Source organism: Megalobrama amblycephala, linkage group LG16 (genome assembly GCF_018812025.1).
Source record: "Megalobrama amblycephala isolate DHTTF-2021 linkage group LG16, ASM1881202v1, whole genome shotgun sequence".
Lineage (NCBI taxonomy): Eukaryota > Metazoa > Chordata > Actinopteri > Cypriniformes > Xenocyprididae > Megalobrama > Megalobrama amblycephala.
The window spans coordinates 21,117,312-21,141,200 of NC_063059.1; the positions used below are offsets into that span (position 1 = coordinate 21,117,312).

Below are 23,889 nucleotides of genomic sequence, written 5' to 3' on the forward strand. Positions count from 1 at the left end.
ACAAAAAGTCATTTTTATTGTCTTTTATTGTCATAATTGTGATTTCATAATATTTAGATATAAATCCAACTGAAAAATACTTGTGAAAAGATGTCTTTCCGTCAGTCAAATAACACAAAGGAAATAATGGAGCTCTGCAGCCGTCTACTGGTAAAAGTGATATTTTTTTTACTTTTAAAACTGCATTTTCCAAAAGGTGGGCAAAAATCTTACACTAAACCATGTCAAATTATCCATGTTATCCCATGAATGAAAGTTAGAAATGTGGGTCTTTTATAAAGTGAATTTTACATAAGCTGTTTTTGTATAAAAAAAATTATTTATTTATTTATTTATTTATATAAATTTAAAAGATATGACAAATCCTCCAAAAACTGCACAAATATTAAGTAAAAACATTAATAAACAGAGTAAAATTACATTTGTTTTTTAAAAAACAATTATTTTGTTACAAAATTACATTTTGTTGTCTGGGGTCTGTGGAGACCCCGAAGACCCTGAGTGTGACCCTTTTTTTTACACTAACATAAAAACAAGATATCACTCCAATTTTTTTTTCTTTGTAGATCTAGAAAGTGTTAACAACTGTACAAAGTTTCATGTCATTTGGAAAAAGAGAACATTTTTTTTAATTGAGCAAACGTCGTTTGGGGTCTGTGCAGACCCCAAAGAACCTATAAGGGTTAAATACACTTTAATAAACATATAATGTGATTTTAATACTTTTATAAGGATCATCCTTTTTCATCTAAGATTGGTAGGTGACTGTGCGTGGCCATTTTTGTTTACATTAAAATGTAGCGTTGGAGAAGAGCAGGGATCATTCAAAACAAATTGCCCATTCATTGTCACTCGTTGCCTCAGAAGAGATGAGTGTTAGTGACTGGTGCACTGGGAAAACACTTAAGTGTTTCTGCTTTCCTTATATAAAGTCATTATTTGAAATGTCAGAGGGCTAGGCGGTATGACGATATATACTATCGTTACCATGGTATAAAATGTCTATCGTTAGAGATTTTGCTATATCGCGGTATTTAATCCTAAAGGGGGCAACGTGACCTGGGTGATGCAAACGTTTGAGAGGCTGTGGGGTGAGGCAGGGAAAGTTTGGGTCTCATTTCTTGGTTTCATGTTGAAAAGGTGTTTGTTTGTTGTGAATATTTAGATATATTGACTTTGTTTCCTAATTTTTTTTTTTACCTTACGGTCAGCATTTAAAACCACATGACCACCTGTAGTGGGAAATCTACTAACCTTCTGATAAAAGTTGATACATTTCACATATTTACAATATTTGGAGGGGACTTACATGTATAAAAAGTTGTTGTTCAGTGTTAGCTTATTACATTTATGTTGACAATTTTATGAATTTAATATTTATATTTTTCATAATTCGTCTGTAAATGTTTGTATCTCCCAGGTCACATTGCCTGTTTGGGGGTATAAATCAATTGAAAACAGAATGCTTGTTTGGCAATGCGTATAACAACATTATAGCCAGATTTTTTAAAAAATATTTATTCTCTCATAACTTAAACTAAATATTATTTTAAAATTCTGTTAAAAAATAAGTATAATGCCTATTTATGAATATATTGTATAATGCTGTATAATATTTAATACGCTAATTTCTAGGCCCTATAAATGATCAATACGACCAAAACTTTGCTGAAAAACTTGTTTTACACAATCTACTTCATGCCTTCTGTCCTCTGATTGATAATTCATACTTTTTTTATTAAGTAAAGTCTTTTTTGCTCAGAAATCTTTAATGATTTTTATAAAGTAAATGTAAGATAAACATTTACTGTACTTAAGCAATTTGGTTTTCTTAATTATTCATACATTATTTTTTAATGTTAAATATTACAAATTCTTTTTACATTTTTCATGTTAATGTAATAAATATGACACAACAGACTTTTGGGTAACATTTTCCATCTCTTAATTATCATTGATTTGCAATGAATTGCACATATATGCCATAAAATTGTGCTACAAAAAATTAGTGAAATTGTTGAAAATAAGAACTTGTTCTTAAGTGACTTGCCTGGATAAATAAAGGTTAATATTAATTTTCAGTTTTAATGTGCATCATTATCTGAGTGAGCCAATTGTCAGCGCTGTCGGTGTTGCCACAGTCATAAATGAGGAATGGCACGCTGCTCAGGTTACTGCTAGAGAAATAATCACAATATGTTGTTTTAATTTTATTTGTAATGCTTTTTTTATTTTTGTGGCAGGTTTATTATGATTAATGTTCGTTTTATGTCTATAATATAATGCTATCCAATCATTGCACTCAAACTAGGAAAATATGTCTGATTTAAGACTAGTTATTTTTGAATATTTGGAAATATTGCTTTATTTGAACATCTTCATTTTGATATAATACTTGATGATTGTATTAAGGGTAAAGTGCATGAAAGCAATTCAAACATTATTATTGTTAGCGTTTCACTGTAGGAATGCTAAGGGGTTAATTTGTAAAGTTTTACTCATATTTAATGTTTGATGTGATGCATAACCTTGTCTATTCTAATTCTAATGCTCTTTAATGTGATGTTTGTATTCTGTTCTTGCATTCTTTAATAAAAAGGTGGTCAGACTGAAGTATTGTGCTTATACATGCAGTAGGCTTGTGCGCTCCCCTTTAAATCATGAAACATGCATCGGAATAACATGACATAATTGTTTCTTTGTTTTATCACACCCAATTAATGATTATAAACTGAGGTTGGTGTGTTATGATTATGTATCGTTTATGATACCCAGTTCCCTGTAACCATTTACAAAGTTAGCTGAGTGTGCCTTTGTCCCTATAGCACACCACATATACATATGAAAATGTGTAATGAATGATCCTATAAATCAATCTAATAATGGTTTGTTATTGTCTTCCAGTATCCGCACTCATCAGTCCAGCCCCTAATGTTACTGTTTCACAGATTTTATCTTTTAATTAGTGGCAAAACTGTATTTACATCTATGTCTGTAAAGGAAAAATGGAAATTTTTTGTTTAAAAATGTGCAAAAGAGCTCTTATATTTTATTAAACAAAAGGCATGCAGTCAGCTGTTAAAGGTGCAGTTTGATTGATTCTGTTGATTACAAAATTCGGAATCAATTCCAAGAATCAATTCTAAATTAAAGCTGCAAGCAGCGAAGAAAGGGCCCTCGCTCCCATGCAACCACCACCCGGTTGCTTTAGGAAAACAGAACACGGTGGGCAATGTGCATTTAAGTATATAAATATAATAGGACAACATCAGTAATTTGTATTTGCCACACTTCCTGCTACCAGCTGGTGGCGCTATGACTATAACTAAATTTTGGCATGTAGATGTCTTCGGGCCAGGGCACTTATCAAACTTGAAGTTTGACGCAGATTAGACATTCTATGCATGAGTTACAACAACTTCCTGTTTCATGACGATAATAGCATGCTTTAGCACTCAGCTAAGTGTTGCTATAATGTTTTAGAATGTTTGTAGCATGTTTAGTACTCAATTGCATATTTTAGTATGCTGCTAGTAGTGCATCACAGTGTTAAGCACATCACTTCCTGTTGCCATTGGGTGGCGCTGTTACTATAACTGAATATTGTCATGTAGAATTGTTCAGGGCAGGACTCTTATCACACACGTGAATTTTGGGGCAGATCGGACATTGTATGCCTGACTTACAAAAGCTTCCTGTTTCATGGCGAAACATCAGACTTTGTCAGGCCGCCACAAACACGCCGTTCAGCAAAAACTCAAGATCTTTTCAATTTAACATCGCTAAGGCCTTAAGATTAGACTGACCAAACATGATGTTGCTCGGATTAAATCACAGTGCAAAACAGTACATTTCCTGTTGCCCGCAGGTGGCGCTATGACTATAACTGAATATTGGCATATAGATGTCTTCAGGCCAGGGCTCTTAATAAAACATGTGAAGTTTGGGACAGATCAGACATTGTATGCCCGAGATACAACAACTTCCTGTTTCATAGCGAAACATCAAATTTTGTCAGGCCGCCCCAGACAAATCTTTCAGTGAAAACTCTAGATCAGTTTCACGTTGGATTTTGCACCCAGGGACTTTTTGTAGGTATTGAGCTGTTACATGTGTCCAGTGTTAATTTTGACAGCAAATGTTGATGTAGTTTTAGTCATAGTCTTTTAGTCGAATAAGGCCCGGATTCACAGACAGGGCTTAGCCTAAGCCAGGATTAGGCCTTAGTTCATTTAGGACATTTAAGTATCCTTTATAAAAGTACCTTAGAAAAAAACATCACTGGTGTGCATCTTGAGACAAAACAATTGCACTGACATGTTTTAAGATATGTCTATACAAGTTGTTTTTAGTTAAAACAGCTCAAACATGCATTTTAGTCTAGGACTAGCTTAAGCCTTGTCTGTGAAACCGAGGGTATATATCATAAGATTTTAGTCGACTAAATCTACAGTAGATTCAGTCAACTAAAATCTAATTTAGTTAAATTGTAATGCATTAAGTAAGCATTTCTCTAACAAAACACAGATCCAATACACTGATATACATCTGATATACTCTCTAAACTGTTTATGTTCACTTAAGACAACCAACTGTACTTAAAGTGGCCAGTTTTTGACTGTTCAAGTGCAAAAACACACAAAAGAGAGCTCAATTCAGAACTTGTCAGGGATTGACACACTTATCATTGAGGTATTATTATAGTTTTTGTTTAAAATTTTGATTAGATTTGATTTTTTTTAGTTTTTCTGCTTTCATTGTAATTTTATTTAAAAGTTTTAGTCATTTTTTGTGTGTTTGTGTTTTAGTTTTTGCTTTTAAATGTGTTTAGTACATCAGGTTAAGCTAAAGCTTGGAAACTAGATGAAATAAAGAAATTCATTTTTTTATATATTTATTTTATTTCAGTTAACGTTTATTTCAAGTAATGACAATTTTTTATGGTTTTAGAATTAGTTGACTTTAATAACCCTTATACCTGTAAAATATATAGAATAATGTGTCAAATAATGTTCTTAGTCTTTCCTTCGTGTGACAGAAGATACAGTCGTTTACTATGAATTAAATATTAGACATTAAATTAAATTAAATTCAGTTTATTGTGTAAACAAAATGACAATAATGACCAGGAAAAAATAATAATTATAAACCATCCCGAAATACACCATGACTCTTATTTTGAAATGTCTACAGTCTGCACTGTAGCAGTAGCAGGCTGCTCGTTCAGATGAGGGTGATAGAATTCTTACAACTGTCTAAAACATACTACCATATATAAACATTGTGTAGTAAACATTGTCATAATTCATCAACATTAGCTTATAAGCAATCGCTTGGCATAAATGTGCGCTATTCATTAATTGTGACGCAGTCTAAAGTGCTGCTGGGCGAGCCTTTAGAGCGCGCAACAGCACCGTTTTTTCCCACGGTTAGATCAGCACATTACACTTCAAATGTGCTCATCTTCCACACAGGACAGCAGTCTTGACTGGATATCTTCCCAAATCGTCCCTCTCTATCATTTTCATCTCGTGTTTATTCGTTGATGAAAATTTGAGTAGATTTTAGTCATAGTTTTAGTCATTCAAAACACATTTTTATTTAGTCATCGTCTCGTTTTCGTCTGTGAAAAAATGTTGTTGAAGAAAATTATGACAAATTATTCCTCAACGAAATTAACACTGCATGTGTCTACCAAATGTCATACTTGTATGTGAAAAAGGGCGCTTAAATGAAATTTTGTAGGTGGCACTATCGAGCCATTTTGCCACACCTAATTCTGAAACCCATATCAGATATAAATTTTCACCACTTCTGAGACGTGTGCAAAGTTTAATGAGTTTTTGAGCATGTTTAGGCCCTCAAAAATGTGATTCATTTTGGAGAAGAAGAATAATTGACCGAGCAATTACAATAGGGACATCATACCATTGGTGCTCGGGCCCTAACTAGTTCGTAGGCCTATTGAACACAGACGCAGCAGCTCATTTCCATAATGACCAACGCAATCTACCAAGAGCAGCACAAATTAATGTAGAATCGCAAATCAGGTGCGAGTAATATATTAACAACACAGGCACAGCAAATTAAAAATATAATGTTGCTTGGCAAATAATATGTTCGAATAACATCTTTCTCTGCGGTTTCTTCTCACGAGTGAAGAAAATCTGCTCTCTGTTCTCTGCGGTTCCTCCTCCTACTTCATTTATCGCAGCACATCAAGCATAAAATGGATTAAGGGGGCTTTCACACTGGCAGTTTAGTTCGAAACTATGAGTCATGCGAACCTGGCTGCAGCTGCACACCGGGGTACCAAACCCGAGACTACCTGAAGGAGGTGGTCTGAGTTCGGTTGCGCTTGGACTGTGCCATGGTTCGCGTGAATATGAAGCAACACGGACTCGGGTGCGCACTTGTTCAGGAAGTAAAGTAACCTGCGTATGCGTTTTAGCCGATTAATAATATATGTACTTCAATAAAACACATGTAAGAGATGATAGTGTTGATGATTTCGAGCAGGAGTGAGCCTGCAGTGTATCCGCGCTTTGCGAGTGTAATCAGAGCGGCAAATGAATGGTAATCAGTTGTGTCCTCAAAATAGTCTGTTTGCGAGCAGCAGAAAACCGTCTACATGCGACACACATGCAGGAAACCCAAATGTTGTTTACTCTGCTGCACATAATAGCGCCAAATTAATAAAAAAACACAATTTACTGACCGCGTTTTGTTTTCTATCGTGCGCCGTGCACGTCTGTGAAGACGTAAGATGAACGCAAGCGCACCAGGGTTCGATAGAATCAATTTGAGTGTGAAACCAGACCAACGCTGCGGGGGGCACCGGGAACAATCGCACCCGGGCTCGGACCGCAGCAAACGAGCCCAGTGTGAAAGCCCCCTAAGACATGCTTATTGTGGGGATTTAAATAATGGCAAAATACCAGTAAACTGACTAGTGCAAACTAAATTTTAAATCTGAATGGGAAACTTACAAATGCATATACAGAAGGAATGTAATGGTGAGAACTGTGAGAAGATTTTTGCACATATCCGAAGCGTGCACAGCGTTTAAATATTGAGTTCTCTTCAAAGTCTTGCGCTTGAACGGACAAATTTACACAAAAATTATGTCAACATGCCCGTCTTGGCGAGTATTCTAACAAACATAGTAGGTTATGTCTTAAGTGAACTTAAACACTGGAGAAAGAACGCATGTATTTAGTATCAGTGTACTGTATCCGTGCATTGTGTCTTAAAGTGACAGCAGCCTAATATTTCTGCTGTCTGTGTTTTTAATGTTAATCAAACAACTAAAGACATGGAAATCACTCACTGCTTTTAACTGAATAGCTTTTGTAACTTAATTAATAATTAATAATGATTACTGTTTAATTTATACAGTGAAGATTATATGCATTGTTGTTTTACATTTGATTAGCTACTTTATTCAATTTCTGTACCTGAAAACTACTGTTGGATACCTGAAAAACCTGAAAAGCACTGTTTATTTTATTTGTATGTTTGCTCTACTGTATTTATTTGTGCTGTTGCTTGTAGTTTGATTTTTTTTTCTTTATTTTTATTTGACAGTAGTCCTTTTTTCCCTTAACATAGCATATTCCGAACCATACCGAAACCATGACCCTAAAACTGTGATAAAAACCGAACCATGAGAAATTTGAGCCATTGCACCCCTAATATGCAGTGAGTAAAATTAACTGTGTCCATACTTTTTCATCGATAATTTGTCACTGCATTTGTTTAGTAAGTCCTGACTAGTTTTTTAACACCAAAAGAGGGTTTGCGCTAGCGCGAGCTGTTAGTAAATCTGTCTGGCAGTAGTGTCACTACAATTACTAAAACTTGAACTGACAATAATAAAAAATTATGAAAATATATTTCATTGTTCATGATGTTCAATTAAATTGATAGTGTCATTTATAATAAACAATAAATAACATCAGTCAGATAAAGGATATAATTTTATTAATTTTTCTAATCAGTCAAGTTACCACAGTACTATTGTCAAAAATCAAACAATCTTTTATGCAATAATAATACAATAAATATACATGCTTTGAGTATTTGAGAATCAGTCCTTTTTTCGAATCAAGTCCCAGAATTAGTCAAAGGTGACACATCATGTTTTTTTTCTGCAAGGCTCCGCTTCACATGACTGAAATTTTAACTTTTCGTGAAGTGCTTCAGTCCCATTGGGAAAAATATGAGGAAAGATGGGTTGAGCAGATGCTCCTTCAAAGAAGAAATTAGCGATGTTTCGCCTACACAGTACACAGTCACTCAGTTGTTTATGGAAAAAAAATCACTGCCATAAATATTTTAAAATGATTCAGCACAAACTATTTCAAAAGTCTAGTTTTCTATGGAATTAGCATTTTAAGAATTGTTTTCATTGTAATGGGGTCTGTAAGGAATGGCGAAGTAACCTCTCTCTCTCTCTCTCTCTCTCTCTCTCTGTCTCTGTTATATTACTTAATGTTGTGCTTATGAAAGTATATATCTTTTCAGAGCCATATGTCAATGGAGATTGTATTTAGCAAGGCCAGCCAAGTATTTCTCTGAGCTTTCCAAAGGTGGAAAGTTGAAGCAGAACACAAGCCCTCCATTATGTTCACCCTATTTTTTTCTCTCTCCCATTTATGTGGAAACCATTTCCAATTTGTCTCGCTGCTCTCAGTGCCTGGCCTGTCACAGGAGGATCCTTTTATGATAGGATGTGGTTGCCATGGCGATCCTGCTCTCTGGAAGGAGGGGCGGACTGCGCCGCAGACATTTGCTGTCTTCAAAACCAACGACTGTCATTTTCAAAACTGTTGCTACGGCTACAGGATTGTTCTGGCATTTGCTGATTGTGTTTGTCTTTTTCTCTGGGATGATGAGAGGGTGAAGAACAATAAGAAACCAACGGACCTTTCTCAAGTTCTCTTTTTGTTTACATGAGTTTTGGCATGTCTGCATGCTTCAGATTTGCTGCTTATGCGTGGGATTTCATCAAAGAGTCCTGCTTTGTGGTGTCCAGATGTTGCTGGTGCACGACCATAGTGAATATATCCTGTCTCAGCTGCAGAATATGAGCACTGAACCCTGTTGTCATGATGCTTCACAGTGTCATTAGCTGTCTCCGTCTGCAGACCTTCTTGATGGAGGAGGGACGGTGTAAAAGCCTCTCACAAGCTCCAACTTTGTCAGGAATGCTGCTTTACTCTGGAATCAACTCCTTCACATACAATCACATTCCAGCTCTCCTTCAGGTCCTCATTGGGATTTTTTTACTCTATTTATCAGCTCTCTTGTATTGTGGCTCTTGGGCTGGCGTCAGCCTCTGACTCGCTCTGTCGGTGTGAGCAGGAAGCCAGCATGTACAACAGATGTTCTTTCTTACCCATGGCGGTGCCTTGTTTTTCCAGTGTGCGCTATAGTTAATGGTTTGTCGACGAGTCTATCTTGCCGTCACCTTTCTTGGATGTGCTTCTTATCACCATGGGGTGTGTGTTTTCTTTACCGGAGGACCGGCTGGTTGCAATAGACAGGTGAGTGTTTACTGTGATGATCACTCTGGGTCTCATGAAGTCCTTAATGTTTGGCCAACATGACACCCAGAGGGATGCATATGTAACATTTAAAACTTTGAGTTTTTGTCTGTGTTTTACACATCTTACCCTATAGAGCAGCGTATTTCAGTCTTGGAAAAAAGCAGCTTGGTTGAAAGAACTATTTTTTCTTTATTATAAAACAGCAATGACTTCTTGTTCAAGCTTTGTTTTTTAAAACATGACGTCATTGCTCCATAGATATAAGTTTATCCCATATCAAATTTGATGGCCAAAAGTACTGATGATTCTAGCATTAATGAAATTGCAAAAGCAAGTATTGTCTTGTTGAATGGACATTAGTTCAACAGCAGTTTTCACTCATTAAATCACACTATTCACATCCTTGTGCAATAGTTGGCCATGAGCCCAGAGTTTTTACACACTGAAAAGTCTCTCACGGTTTCTCCATTCACTGCACTCTCTTGAACCGTTGAACAATTGTTTTTAAAGTGCCCCTATTATGGCATTTGAAAGGTTCCTATTTTTGTTTTGGGAGTCCACAACAACAGGTTTACATGCATGTAAGAACAAAAAACACTTTCATTGTCTTATAATATACATTTATTTTTACCTTATTTGCTCAACGATTCGCTCAACGATTGCGGTGATTGGTCAGATGACTTCTGCTGGTTAACACGGAGTGCAGTATACAGTGCTTGCATCACTTACATTGTATTATAATAGTGATGGTGCTCCGCTCTGTTCTAAAAATAAAGACTCAGAGAGGAAATAAGTTGTTTTGTGTTTACGTTAGCGAACCTAGCCCATAACTCATGATAAAAACCCAAACAGTCATAGTATATGCGTTAGCCTTACACAGAAACGTATTGATAAAGCATTGCAGTTGCACACCAACGTACACTCCAAGTAATAATAATGACAAACATTGACAATTGCGAGCGAACACATATTGCTGTTAGCTGGTTAGCCGAAGACCTACAAGCTGCGCAGAGCGTACACAAAACACACAACTAAATATGTATTGTGCATGCTACAGAGAACATAACAGCAACCATTATTAATCAAACTTACAGGTTGTGATTTGGAGGAGGAAGAAGCTGGTCCAAATAAACTATAACAACAATAACAACTGGCTTGTGAATCCCTCTGAACGCATTTAGGTTGAAGAAGCAGTCGTCAGTAAAATGATGGGAACACAACACAAGATTCGGGCTATACTGCTATAGTATTGTTGTAAAGATGAACTTTAACCACTAATTCTTCACATATTGGCAGTGTTTGAGCAGTTTCAAGTTTTCCCTGGTGTCTCTGTGTGCCTAATACGTGGGCGGGCAATATGCTCATGTTTCGTTGTGATGTCACAACGAAGCGGCTTGGGATTCGTTTTTACAAACAACTCGTTTCATTGACTCAGAGTCGACTCTTTTAAGAGACAATAACTTTATATACGGTGCACTTTCAGATTTAAAACTTTGCAGGATGTTTTCATTCACTTAGAGCTATGTTACGCTACATGAAAGGTAATTTTCAAAAATCCATGATAGGGACACTTTAATGTGTGTGTTGATGGAAAGATGAAGGCAAGGGTTTTGGATGTAGATTGTAAACTTCTCAAAAAGTGCTCTGTTCTTGAATCTCAGTGTTGAGGTGCATAAGTGTAAATACAAGTCAGGTGGATGAAAGTTGAATAAGATGATCGAGTGATGATTATATATGTTATTACTCTGAAATTACTATTATTTTTCTGTTTTGTTATTATTTATTCTTCAACAATTATTTAACTTTTGTATAATTCTTTTTTTAATTCTTTTATATTTTACATTCATCTTATATATTCATTTGATTTATTTTACTCTTACACAATTTTAAAACTGCTTACTGTAAGTTATAGAATAACATTCAAATGAAAATTTGCAGTAAAACAAATAGGATTTTTTCCTTAACATCAACATTAAAAGAAGAAAAGACCAACACATTCAATTTAGCCTGTCTGACAAAAAAACAAACAAATTTTATGATGATAAAACATGCTATGTGAACAGTGATGTAGCTGCATGCTCGGATATTGGCTCGTCTCACTAATGACATGGGTGTGTAAATTAGCAGCATTTTTTTCTAGACGAGTGCTTTTCCTGGGACACTGAAAAGGCCAATCAGATTTCAGTTGGGGCCATTGCTTCATGGCCCCATTCTTAACTAGCTACTGTAATGAGATCAGGAAGTAGTCCGGAGTCTTGAATAGGCCCCCACCCCAATATTTCCTAAAGCTCCAATTTAAATGACAGTAAATCCCTGATCATTGTGGTCTCAGACATTTGGATCCACTGTCTGTTGGTTCTGGGCACATGTTGTTTCAGTGTTTTCAGGAATGCTTTAAACCTCAATAATATTTGTTCATTTACTTTGATTTATTTACTTATTTTACCTATTTTATTTATATACATAGTCATTTATAATATACTTATTTGTAATCCATTTTGTTGAATGACTTCTGGTTGTCTGTGTTTTGTAGGACTCCAACAACAAGGGACACCAGTTTTATTGACAAAATGAAGAAAACGGTAAGAATTTTACCTTCCTCTTCTCCAGTACAGTTTGTTCAAAAATGTTAAAATATGTCAAATAAAATGATCAGACAAAATTGACAGACAAACATATCTTTAAAGGGGTCATGAATTGAGAAATCAAATTTTCTTTGATCTTTTGACAAATAAGAGGTCATTGTACTATAAAAAATATTGGGTACGTTTCAGAACTCAAAACTTCCTCGTTAGTCCAAAACAGCTTTTATTGAAACCAAGCTCCCAAAACCACTTGTTTCAGATTTTGTCCCCGTATCATCATAGTGCGACGAAAGAATGCCTCTGCGGGAGGAAATCAACACCTACTTCTGCTTTGTCTGTTACAGATTATTATTATAGAAAATTACTAAAAATATCAGGTGTGATATCTCAAAAAACAACAATATGGAAGAAAATGCTTACATATTATGGGCAGGGAAGAAAACTAACAGGCACAGATGAAGGGCTAACCTGATAATGTTTTTGAATTGAACTGATTATTGGCTCTCCACCAAACGTCCTCTGAGGGTTAGTCTGTTTAGATTTTTTGACTTTGCAGGATGTAAAAATAACTCCTTTTTAAAGTCAATGAAGTGCAAATAATGATACAAGAACATAATGTTTTCTTTGGTGAATCTTTTGGAATAGTCATTGAAATACTAATGACTTTTAATATAATCTTCTAGGGCAAGAACATTGTCGTGTTTTACGGCTCACAGACGGGCACAGCTGAAGAGTTTTCCAATAGACTTGCAAAAGATGCTCATCGCTATGGCATGAAGGGGATGGCAGCGGACCCAGAGGAATATGACATGGTAATACATGATCTCTCTGTCAGTGCTAGACTTATTTAGCACTTCATAATCGCAAACATTTTTTCATCTATGGGATGAAAATCATCTTTATCTTCAACAAGCTCTTTCCCTTTTCCCATTTGTGTTTGTTCACACACACATTTTTTCTTTCCAGGGTGAGCTCTCTCGTCTGGCTGAGATTGACAACTCTTTAGCGATCTTCTGCATGGCCACGTATGGAGAGGGCGACCCCACTGATAATGCTCAAGACTTCTATGATTGGTTACAGGAGGGCGATGCTGACCTCAGTGGAGTTAAATATACAGTGAGTTCGTCATCATACCAATTTCAGGATTTTAGTAAGGAAAAACACCTTGACTTCCTCCTGTCAGGTTCAGTTTAGTAGTTGTGTGCTCAGAGCTTTTTAGTTTAAGCAGTTGTCAAAGCACTCTGTTATACACAAACCAAAAGCAACGTGTTTCTACTACTTTAGGTACTAACACTTTTTGGACAAACAAGTCCCATGACACAATGCATCAGAGCAGAAGTGATTCTGGGGAATGCTGTGTCATACTTCTCCAAGCCAAAGTCTTAGACAGCTTACTCTATGTATGCTCTATTTCCACTACTTTAGGTACTAACACTTTTTGAACAAACAAGTCCCATGACACAATGCATCAGAGCAGAAGTGATTCTGGGGAATGCTGTGTCATACTTCTCCAAGCCAAAGTCTTAGAGCGCTTACTCTATGCTACACAGAAACTGTGCAAAGTTCAGTGACTCAGCATAATCACTGGTTTAAAAAAAACTCTGAGCAAAGATATTTGAAAGGAGATTTAGCAGAAGTGCAAACTACAAATATGACTGAGCAACTTTTGCAGTTGTAGTTGCAGTTAAAGTGGATTTAAAGGAGTAGCTCACCCAAAATGAAAAGTCTTTCATTTACTCTCCTTAATATCATTCCAAACCCATGTACTGTTATTTTTCTGTTGTATCCACTTTATTTTTAACGTGGGCATGACTATTTGTAAATTGAATGTGTTTGGCTTCCTATGTCATCCGCTTCCTGTTATTTTTAGCTTGTTATGCTGCTTGGTATTGCAAACTGGTATTTCTTACCATCTTAATGTATTGTCATAATCTGGTTTGTAGCACAATAAGTTTTACTGTTTACTGCACTTTTTTGTTATTCTTCCAGTTATTTCTCTATAGCAGCTAATAAATCGGAAGTCGCACAATTACAGAAAATAGCTTACTTCTGTGTTGAAAAATAGGAATTTTCAGTTAGCTCTTTTCATTTGACAATAATTCATGGAGACCTCAGTCAAGCTCCAAAAAAATAACACCATATTTTTGAAACAGACCATACTTTTTATTAAATTTAAATGAATGTATGTTTTTAGTGCATTATATGGAGAGACTGGAAAAGCATAGCGCCAGACACAAGTCCAAATCAATTAAATACATAAACTTCTGACGGAGTCCAAAAATAGCTCAAAGATAAAAAACAAATAAGATCTGAACATGAAAAATGGGCCAAAAAAGCTCAAATGAATTTATTGTCCAGAGGCCAGTAATAAAGTGCAAAAAGTGCAGAGTGCGCAAAACATTTTCAGGATTAACCCTTTATCAGCCAGCACTGATGAAGGGTTGATCCTGAAAATGTTCTGGCCATTCTGGGACATCTGGCATCAACAAGGCATTTTCACCCACAGAACTGCCGCTCACTGGATATTTTATCTTTTTCAGACCATTCTCTGTAAACCGTAGAGATGGTTGTGTGTGAAAATCCCAGCAGTTTCTGACTGTGTGAGTGTGAGTGTATATAACAAATATATATTGTATATAATAATCAAAATATAAAGCGGCATTAACTGAGTTAACTGTGCTCAGAAAGCGTCTTTTTCACTTATAAATTATACCCACTTGAAATGTGAGTACACAATGAGCGCAGAGTGAAATAGTCCTGACAGATGTGTGTCAGATTGCAGCCTTTCTTAAATGGTTAGTTCACCCAAAAATAAAAAAATATTATGTCATTTATTACTCAACCTCATGTCATTCTACACCCATAAGGCTTTCGTTCATCTTCGGAACACAAATTGGGATATTTTTGATGAAATCTGATGGCTCAGTGAGGCCTCTATAGACAGCAATGCCATTCTCAAGATCCAGAAAGGTACTCAAAACATCTTTTGTTTCGAATCAGTGATTCGGATCTCGTTTCAAAATGGCAAACTACTGAAATCACGTGACTTTGGTGCTCCGAATCACTGATTCGAAACAAAAGATTCGAAGCAGTGTTTTGAAATCGGCCATCACTAGATATCGTTGAAAAGTCATTATTTTGTTTTTTTGGCACACAATAAGTTTTCTTGTCACTTTATAATCCACTGTACTCACATGAACTGTTTTAAATATGTTTTGAGTACCTTTCTGGATCATGAGAAGTTCAATGGCATTGCTGTCTGTAGAGGCCTCACTGAGCCATCGGATTTCATCAAAAATAACTTAATTTGTGTTCCGAAGATGAACGAAGGCCTTATGGGTGTAGAACGACATGAGGGTGAGTAATAAATGACATTATTTTTATTTTTGGGTGAACTATTTTACCCTTTAAGGTAAAATATGGGATAATAAGGTTAAAGGGATTAAAGAAACATGATAAAAGTTTACTTTAAAGGATTAGTTCACTTTCAAATGAATATTACCCCAAGCTTTACTCACCCTCAAGCCATCCCAGGTGTATATGACTTTCTTCTTTCTGATGAACACAATCAGAGGAATATTAAAGGTGCCATCGAACGTTTTTTTACAAGATGTAATATAAGTCTAAGGTGTCCCCTGAATGTGTCTGTGAAGTTTCAGCTCAAAATACCCCATAGATTCTTTTTAAATAATTTTTTTAACTGCCTATTTTGGGGCATAATTAGAAATGTGCCGATTCAGGCTGCTGCCCCTTTAATTGCTCGCGCTCTCCGCCCCCCCAGAGCTCTCGACTCTATCATTGCATAAACAAAGTTTACACAGCTAATATAACCCCCATCTTTACAAAGTGTTGCAGCATGTCTAATCGCGCAAGTACAGTGTTTATTTGGATGTTTACATTTGATTCTGAATGAGTTTGATAGTGCTCCGTGACCGTGGTTAACGGCTAATGCTACACTGTTGGAGAGATTTATAAAGAATGAAGTTGTGTTTATGCATTAAATAAAAATATGAAAATAGCGACGACTCTTCTCTTGTCTCCATGAATACAGTAATAAACAATGGTAACTTTAACCACATTTAACAGTACATTAGCAACATGCTAACGAAACATTTAGAAAGACAATTTATAAATATCACTAAAAATATCATGATATCATGGATCATGTCAATTATTATTGCTCCATCTGCCATTTTTCGCTATTGTTCTTGCTTGCTTATCTAGTCTGATGATTCGGCTGTGCACATCCAGACGTCCTGCCCTTGTCTAATGCCTTTCATAATGTTGGGAACATAGGCTGGCATATGCAAATATTGGGGGCGTACACCCCGACTGTTACGTAACAGTCGGTGTTATGTTGAGATTCGCCTGTTCTTCGGAGGTCTTTTAAACAATTGAGATTTATATAAGAAGGAGGAAACAATGGAGTTTGAGACTCACTGCATGTCATTTCCATGTACTGAACTCTTGTTATTCAACTATGCTGAGGTAAATTCAATTTTCAATTCGATGGCACCTTTAATAAATATCCTGATGCATCTGAGCTTTATAACGGCAGTGAACAGGGTTCACGAGTATGAGCTGAAGAAAGTGCATTGGAATCTGATTGGAACAGATTATCGTACACTACAAATGAAATGTAATCATATGCGTTTCTGATTAGTTCCATATGTGGTTTAAATTCAAGAGGTTTTGAACCACATTAACACATGTATTTATTTAGCGCTGACCATGTGATCTCAATACCAGGTGTAAATGGAGTCATGCATGTAATGAATATACAGCATAGAACAATTAATGTTTATCAATTTGTATAAATCATTTCTAAAATTTATTTTTTAGGTGTTTGCACTGGGCAATAAGACATATGAGCACTATAACGCCACAGGAAAGTATGTGGACAAGAGATTAGCTGAGTTGGGAGCGCAGAGGATCTTTGATCTGGGAATGGGAGACGACGATGGAAAGTGAGTGACACATTTAAACACATTTCTGATTATATTGCTCTCTTTGAAAATGTGCCTGACCAAGATCAATGTGAGCAATCAGTGAGACTCCAAAAGTGGATAGTATGAAAGTATTTCTGCTCTGTTACTGTACTTTTCAAGTGTTTTTACATCATCAGATTATTTCCAATTTGGGAAATACACTGCCCGGATTTGTGGATTTAAATAGGCACATGTGTGGATTTAAATAGGCACATGTTTAAGAGTCTATGCCTGGATCATTATTGTAGTGATTATTATGTTTCTAGCATGTTATATGTTTGTCAACAGTTCTTCTAACCCTAACTGATGGAGTGTGTAGCTTTAAGTGATTTGCAAAAAAAAAAAAGGATTAACTTTTAAAAGGGAGGAGAACATGCTTCCTGTTTCTGTTCTCAAAAACCATTAACTAAATTATACAAGCTAAAAGATATCACTACTTCGCAAGGCAACATGGCACATGATTTGTACCATGTGCTTTTTTCACAAACTGAATTCAAATAAAATCATAGAAATTCGAGATATAATTAGAAACCAAACATTCAGACTATAGAAAGACAAGCCTGATGAGTTTTTCATGTCATCTCATTTCAAATGAATTATTCTTGAGGTTTAAAACAAATTCATGTGTGTATGCACCTGTTGCAAACCTGACAGAATTTTTTCATGAGACGTTTTCCTGTGCAATTAAGCACTTATTATCCACACAATTATAAGTGAATGAGACCCATTGTTGTTTACTGTCATATGACAGTTCTTGATGTCCAATATAACATCTGTGTCCTGAAGCAAGCCCAGAGAAAAACTGATGTAGAGAATTGTTCGTAATGCAGCATAAGATTTTTTTTTTTTTTTTTTGTCATTGATTCTCAGTCTTGAGGAGGACTTTGTGTCGTGGAGAGAGCAGTTCTGGCCGGCTGTTTGTGAACACTTTGGAGTTGAAGCAACTGGAGAAGAATCCAGGTCTGAAACCTCAATGACCTTTCCATCTCTTCAGTACCTTTTGTTCCTCTTTACTTTCTTTGTTAGTGGGTCACAGTGACCTGAGCTCAGCATGCCCTACTCTGCTTATTACCAGCACTTCCAGGCCTTTTCAGGCAAGAAAACAGTGCTCCATAGACAAACTGAAGAATAAGTGTTGGTTTTGTGATGTAACAGTTGCTGGGTTATACGCTGTCTCTCTCTCTCACACACACACACTCTGTCTCTCTCAGCATCCGTCAGTATGAGCTGAAGGTACATACTGATCTGAACATGAATAAGATCTACACTGGAGAGCTGGGACGGCTCAAGAGCTTTGAGAACCAGAAGCCGTGAGTAAAGCGCTTTCTTCACTTGCTTTTTTTCTCATCTATCAGTCAGACATAAGCTTTATCTTAGGCCCCACCCACATTTTTAATAACTCTCTCATGTAACCTTGACAACAGAATAAACAGTCCAGCTGTGCTTAATTTCATCGGATATAGACATAATATTTGTTTAAGATACTTTATAATTAAAAATGACTTTATTTGCATATAATATAGACTGTTGGAAAACTTTTTTTATTGTTAAAGGACAATATTTGGAATGGAATTTCAGGGGCATGTCTCTTATGTATTTATGTATTTTATGAGGGCATGTTTACTTTCCAACCAAAAACTGTTGAATCAATCCATCAAAGTAAATTTGCATTCTTCAATTATGGCTGTTAATTATTTCGAATTCAGTTACTTACATCTGAGACAGTGAATACATATATGTAATTGCTACAGGCCACTAGAATATCTGCACTTACTCATAACTAAATATTTTGATTATTATAATATGATAATATAATATTATTAAATACAATACTATAACATAGGGGGAAAAAACTAATGCACAAAAAGTGACATTTTTGCCACCACATTTTTAAATGTCTGAGTTAAATTTGTGTCACTTGTGGTGACGTTTTTGCTCTGAGCCCTGGTTAATTTCTGACCCTATAACGTTTTCTTGGTATACTGTCTGTTATTCATTGTGTTCTCACAGGCCTTTTGATTCCAAGAACCCTTTCTTGGCACCTGTCACTGTGAACCGCAAGCTCAATAAGGGCGGTGAAAGACATCTGATGCACCTGGAGCTGGACATCACAGGCTCTAAAATCAGGTACAGTATGTTTTTCAGCATGAGCTTTGTTGCCCATTCTAAAACAGCAGGAAGAGAGCTTAACCTTTAAATATAACAACAGTTAACCATAATCCACTTACATAATCCACTTTTGTGTTAGGGGTTGAATGAACTCAGTTTTTTAAAGTCGATATTTATGTGATGACGCTGATGACATCATTAATTAACAAATAAGCCTGAACCTCTAGTCCTCTGAACCAAAGCGGGTTGCCTTATGTGCACAGCTACGGCATATGATACAGCGTATATATGTATGTATATATGTATGTACGTGTGTGTGTATCTATCTATCTACCTATCTATATATAAAATATATATATTCATGTCTTTCTTTCTTCAGTCGAAAAGAAATTAAGGTTTTTGAGGAAAACATTCCAGGATTTTTCTCCATATAGTGGACTTCATTAGGGTTCAAAGGGTTGAAGGTCCAAATTGCAGTTTCACTGCATCTTCAAAGGGCTCTACGCGATCCCAGACCAGGAATAAGGGTCTTATCTAGCGAAACAATCAGTCATTTTCTAAAAAAAAAAAAAAAATATATATTTTTATATTTGGACCTTCAACCCAGAGAACACCACTGAAGTCCACTCTATGGAGAAAAATCCTGGAATGTTTTCATCCAAAAAAATTATTTTCGACTGAAGAAAGAAAGACATGAACATCTTGGATGACATGGGGGTGAGTAAATTATCAGGACATTTTCATACAGAAGTGAACTAATCCTTTAATTGTGTAATCATTAATACTCTTTGTAAACGTCTAACGCTAACATCTCATTCTGTGATGTTGCTTCAACTTCTAAAAATCTAAATAAGATCACTTTCTCCTTAATAGTCCAAATAATTTGTGAAATCATTGTTCTCAATAATGTGCAACACATGTTAATATCTAAAAAAAAAAAATAAAAAAAATGTGTGGTTTCATGACCCTTTAAATGTGTAACCATGAATAGGTAAGCAGGTAGTTGACATTAAATACTTTTCTGATGTTGGCATGGTAATTTAACAAATGCATCAACTCCCCAAGTGTTTATTATAATACATAATTATAAATGTGGTTATAAATAGATATGATACATTTACATTTTTAGAACATTTATAATGCGTTATAAATAAAGTATAAATAATCAAATGCCATATAAATAAAATATATTAACCATTAGCAAATATTAGTTCTTTTTAATGGACTAAATGGACCTTTGGTGTCATTAATGGCATTGCTCTTTGAAAAGATAGTACAGAATCTCCATTTGCTTGATAATCAGTGTGTACGAAGGTAACTAGCTGATTTCAATATGTTGAATACAAATGATTAGTTTTAGTTTATCAGTTAGTTTTAAACTGCCTACTGATTGCTCATTTTAAAATGTTTATGTAGATATGAATCAGGAGACCATGTTGCTGTGTATCCCATCAATGATACTGCCATAGTGAACAGGATTGGTGATATCCTTGGTGTGGACCTTGACACTGTTATCTCCCTCAACAACCTTGATGGTATGGCATTAACCTTTAAAAGGTTCAACTTGAACAGTTCATTCATGTCTGTCCAGTTGTCAACATTACTAAAGTTGTGTAGCTGAAATATATGTGTGTGTGTGTGTGTGTGTGTGTGTGTGTGTGTGTGTGTGTGTGTGTGTGTGTGTGTGTGTGTGTGTATTTCTTTTCAGAGGAATCCAATAAGAAGCATCCATTCCCCTGCCCCACCACGTATCGCACCGCCCTGACTCACTATCTGGACATCACGAATCCTCCACGCACAAATGTTCTTTATGAACTTGCACAATATGCCACTGACCCCAAAGACCAGGAGAACATGCGTAAAATGGCCTCCTCCTCACCCGAGGGCAAAGTAAGCATCACTGTCACTAAAGCCAAATTCACACCACGAGCAAAATGAAAAAGCAAATCCCTTTTTACTAAACTGGCTTACAGTTCACCATACAATAAACGTTTCACTAGCTAGCAAAATTCAAGCCATAATTTCACTCAGTTTTAAATCAGTCATTTAGGAACATAAAGTGGTAAAATTATGATAATAGAGCTGGGGTGTTACCCGGGCCATAGCTAGAGAATTCTGGGCCCCCTGAAAAACCACTGATGAGGGCCCCTACTGCCCTCCACTCATATCATATACAGTACTGCATAAGATATGGGCATGGAGGCCCACATTTGGCTTCATGTAACCTAATAGGGTTTTCTTACAAAATAACAGAACAGACAAATAAATAAATGCAAATAAAGGTTTTAATTGGACATCAGCAGAAACGATATACAAATATGCTTTTGCTTATTTTATATAAATTTATATACAACATTTTTATATATATATATATATATATATATATATATATATTTTTTTTTTTTTTTTTTTTTTTTTTTAGAACATTTATAATGTGTTATAAATAAAGTATAAATAATCAAATGCCATATAAATAAAATATATTAACCATTAGCAAATATTAGTTCTTTTTAATGGACTAAATGGACCTTTGGTGTCATTAATGGCATTGCTCTTTGAAAAGATAGTACAGAATCTCCATTTGCTTGATAATCAGTGTGTATGAGGGTAACTAGCTGATTTCAATATGTTGAATACAAATGATTAGTTTTAGTTTATCAGTTAGTTTTATGCCACTGTTTATCAGTTAGTTTTATGCACAACAACATGATTACAATCCAGCCCACGCTGCATTTGGCTCGAACAAGACACAATATGCTAAATATACTGATTTGGTAAGGCAACAGTTTATCACTTAATGAATTAAACATTAATTAACATTAAACCATCAATGCCATTAAACATTAATTATTGTCATTTCCATTCAGCTGTATTTTTAATTCAATATCCCAAAATTTGCATAAAAATAGGTGGAAGGAAACATAACTAGTAAAGCTTTTGCAACAGCTGTACTGTTATTGGTAACACTCAGTGTCGTCGCAAGTGGGAGGCCACTAACCCAGGAGGCCACTAAATCCTGTAGTTATGCTATATATTCCCCTACTCTTATGAATCATTATAGTACATATATTTAAATGCCTGAGAGTTCATTGAAAACCACAGAAACGTGCAATTTCAAGAACAAAAACACAGGGACTTTGAGCACGTAATCATTTGGGCGATGCGTGCCGGTATACAGTAATCGACAGTTTCGGCACGAGGGCAGCAGCTTTTTGTCCTATACATGCGAAAGTAAATAGGGCAGAGAAACTATTAGGGCACGGCATCCCATCATATTGACATCCCTACAGTGCTGTCTTGTTAAAGAACGTTTTGATAGACTGGTTAAGCAGTTCTCTTGGCCTCCCTCTTCATGACGTTATACTTGGTACCCAGATTTTCTCAGTCAATTTCAATGTAACTTTTTCTAACTTCAACTGTTCTCGGAGCAGCCTCAACTCTGATTGGTTCTGTTCACTAGCTGGGGTGGGACTTGTGATTTTATTGGGTCCCTCTGCTGTTTGTCGCTGACTGAGCTGAAATAATTAACCATTGGACTAAACCATTTTTTTCCCCCTACTTTAACTAAATTGCACGGCATTTAAATATATGTACTATAATGATTCATAAGAGTAGGGGAATATATAGCATAACTACAGGATTTAGTGGCCTCCTGGGTTAGTGGCCTCCCACTTGCGACGACACTGAGTGTTACCAATAACAGTACAGCTGTTGCAAAAGCTTTACTAGTTATGTTTCCTTCCACCTATTTTTATGCAAATTTTGGGATATTGAATTAAAAATTACAGCTGAATGGAAACGACAATAATTAATGTTTAATGGCATTGATGGTTTAATGTTAATTAATGTTTAATTCATTAAGTGATAAACTGTTGCCTTACCAAATCAGTATATTTAGCATATTGTGTCTTGTTCGAGCCAAATGCAGCGTGGGCTGGATTGTAATCATGTTGTTGTGCAGTAGCTAACAGTATTTGTGACATCGTCTTTGTCATATTGCAGGCGCTGTACCAGAGCTGGGTGCTGGAATCATGTAGGAATATTTTGGCTATTCTTGAGGATTTGCCATCTTTGCGGCCACCCATTGATCACCTCTGTGAGCTTATGCCACGACTGCAGGCCCGCTACTATTCTATTTCATCATCTTCCAAGGTCAGCTATTTTTGCTTAACCTTAAAGATGGAATGTGTAACTTGTGTTTGCATTAACTTTTCTGCAAATGGTAATATTTAACTCGTGGGTTGCATTTCACTTGTTGAGCTTACAGGATGGTTCCAGCATACAAAGAGTGCAAATGAAAACACTTGATTTAAAAAAAAAAAAGAAAAAAAAAGTTGTATATAAATTACTTTGCTCTTATTCACAGATCTGATGGTTTGAGGCATACTGATATAAAATTCAATAAAAACTGGAAAAAAAATAGGTTTTAACACTTTTGACTGGTGTGTGTATTAATATATTAAAGAGGCCATATTATGCCTTGTTTTTTTTTTTGAGCTCTACTCAGGTTTTCATGCTTGAATGTTCAAAAAAACACATTATTTTCCCCATATTCTCCATTTTTGCAGCTTCCTCTCTTCACAATCTGTCAGTAATGCACAGTTTAGTTCCAGTCTCTAGTCTCTTTGAAGTCCCTCCTTCTGGAAAGCACAGTGT

General features: G+C 35.7%; 1 protein-coding gene across 1 annotated transcript in view; it reads left to right on the forward strand.

Annotated features, from left to right (window-relative positions):
* Positions 1-23,889, forward strand: part of porb (P450 (cytochrome) oxidoreductase b) — a 39,138-nt gene that overhangs the window by 7,937 nt on the left and 7,312 nt on the right. Inside the window, exons 3-12 of the mRNA XM_048159726.1 lie at positions 12,085-12,133; positions 12,820-12,948; positions 13,103-13,252; positions 16,979-17,103; positions 17,995-18,084; positions 18,336-18,434; positions 19,135-19,251; positions 20,650-20,768; positions 20,942-21,123; positions 23,236-23,385. Coding sequence (XP_048015683.1) covers positions 12,085-12,133; positions 12,820-12,948; positions 13,103-13,252; positions 16,979-17,103; positions 17,995-18,084; positions 18,336-18,434; positions 19,135-19,251; positions 20,650-20,768; positions 20,942-21,123; positions 23,236-23,385 — 1,210 coding nt within the window. The remainder of the gene's footprint in view (positions 1-12,084; positions 12,134-12,819; positions 12,949-13,102; positions 13,253-16,978; positions 17,104-17,994; positions 18,085-18,335; positions 18,435-19,134; positions 19,252-20,649; positions 20,769-20,941; positions 21,124-23,235; positions 23,386-23,889) is intronic.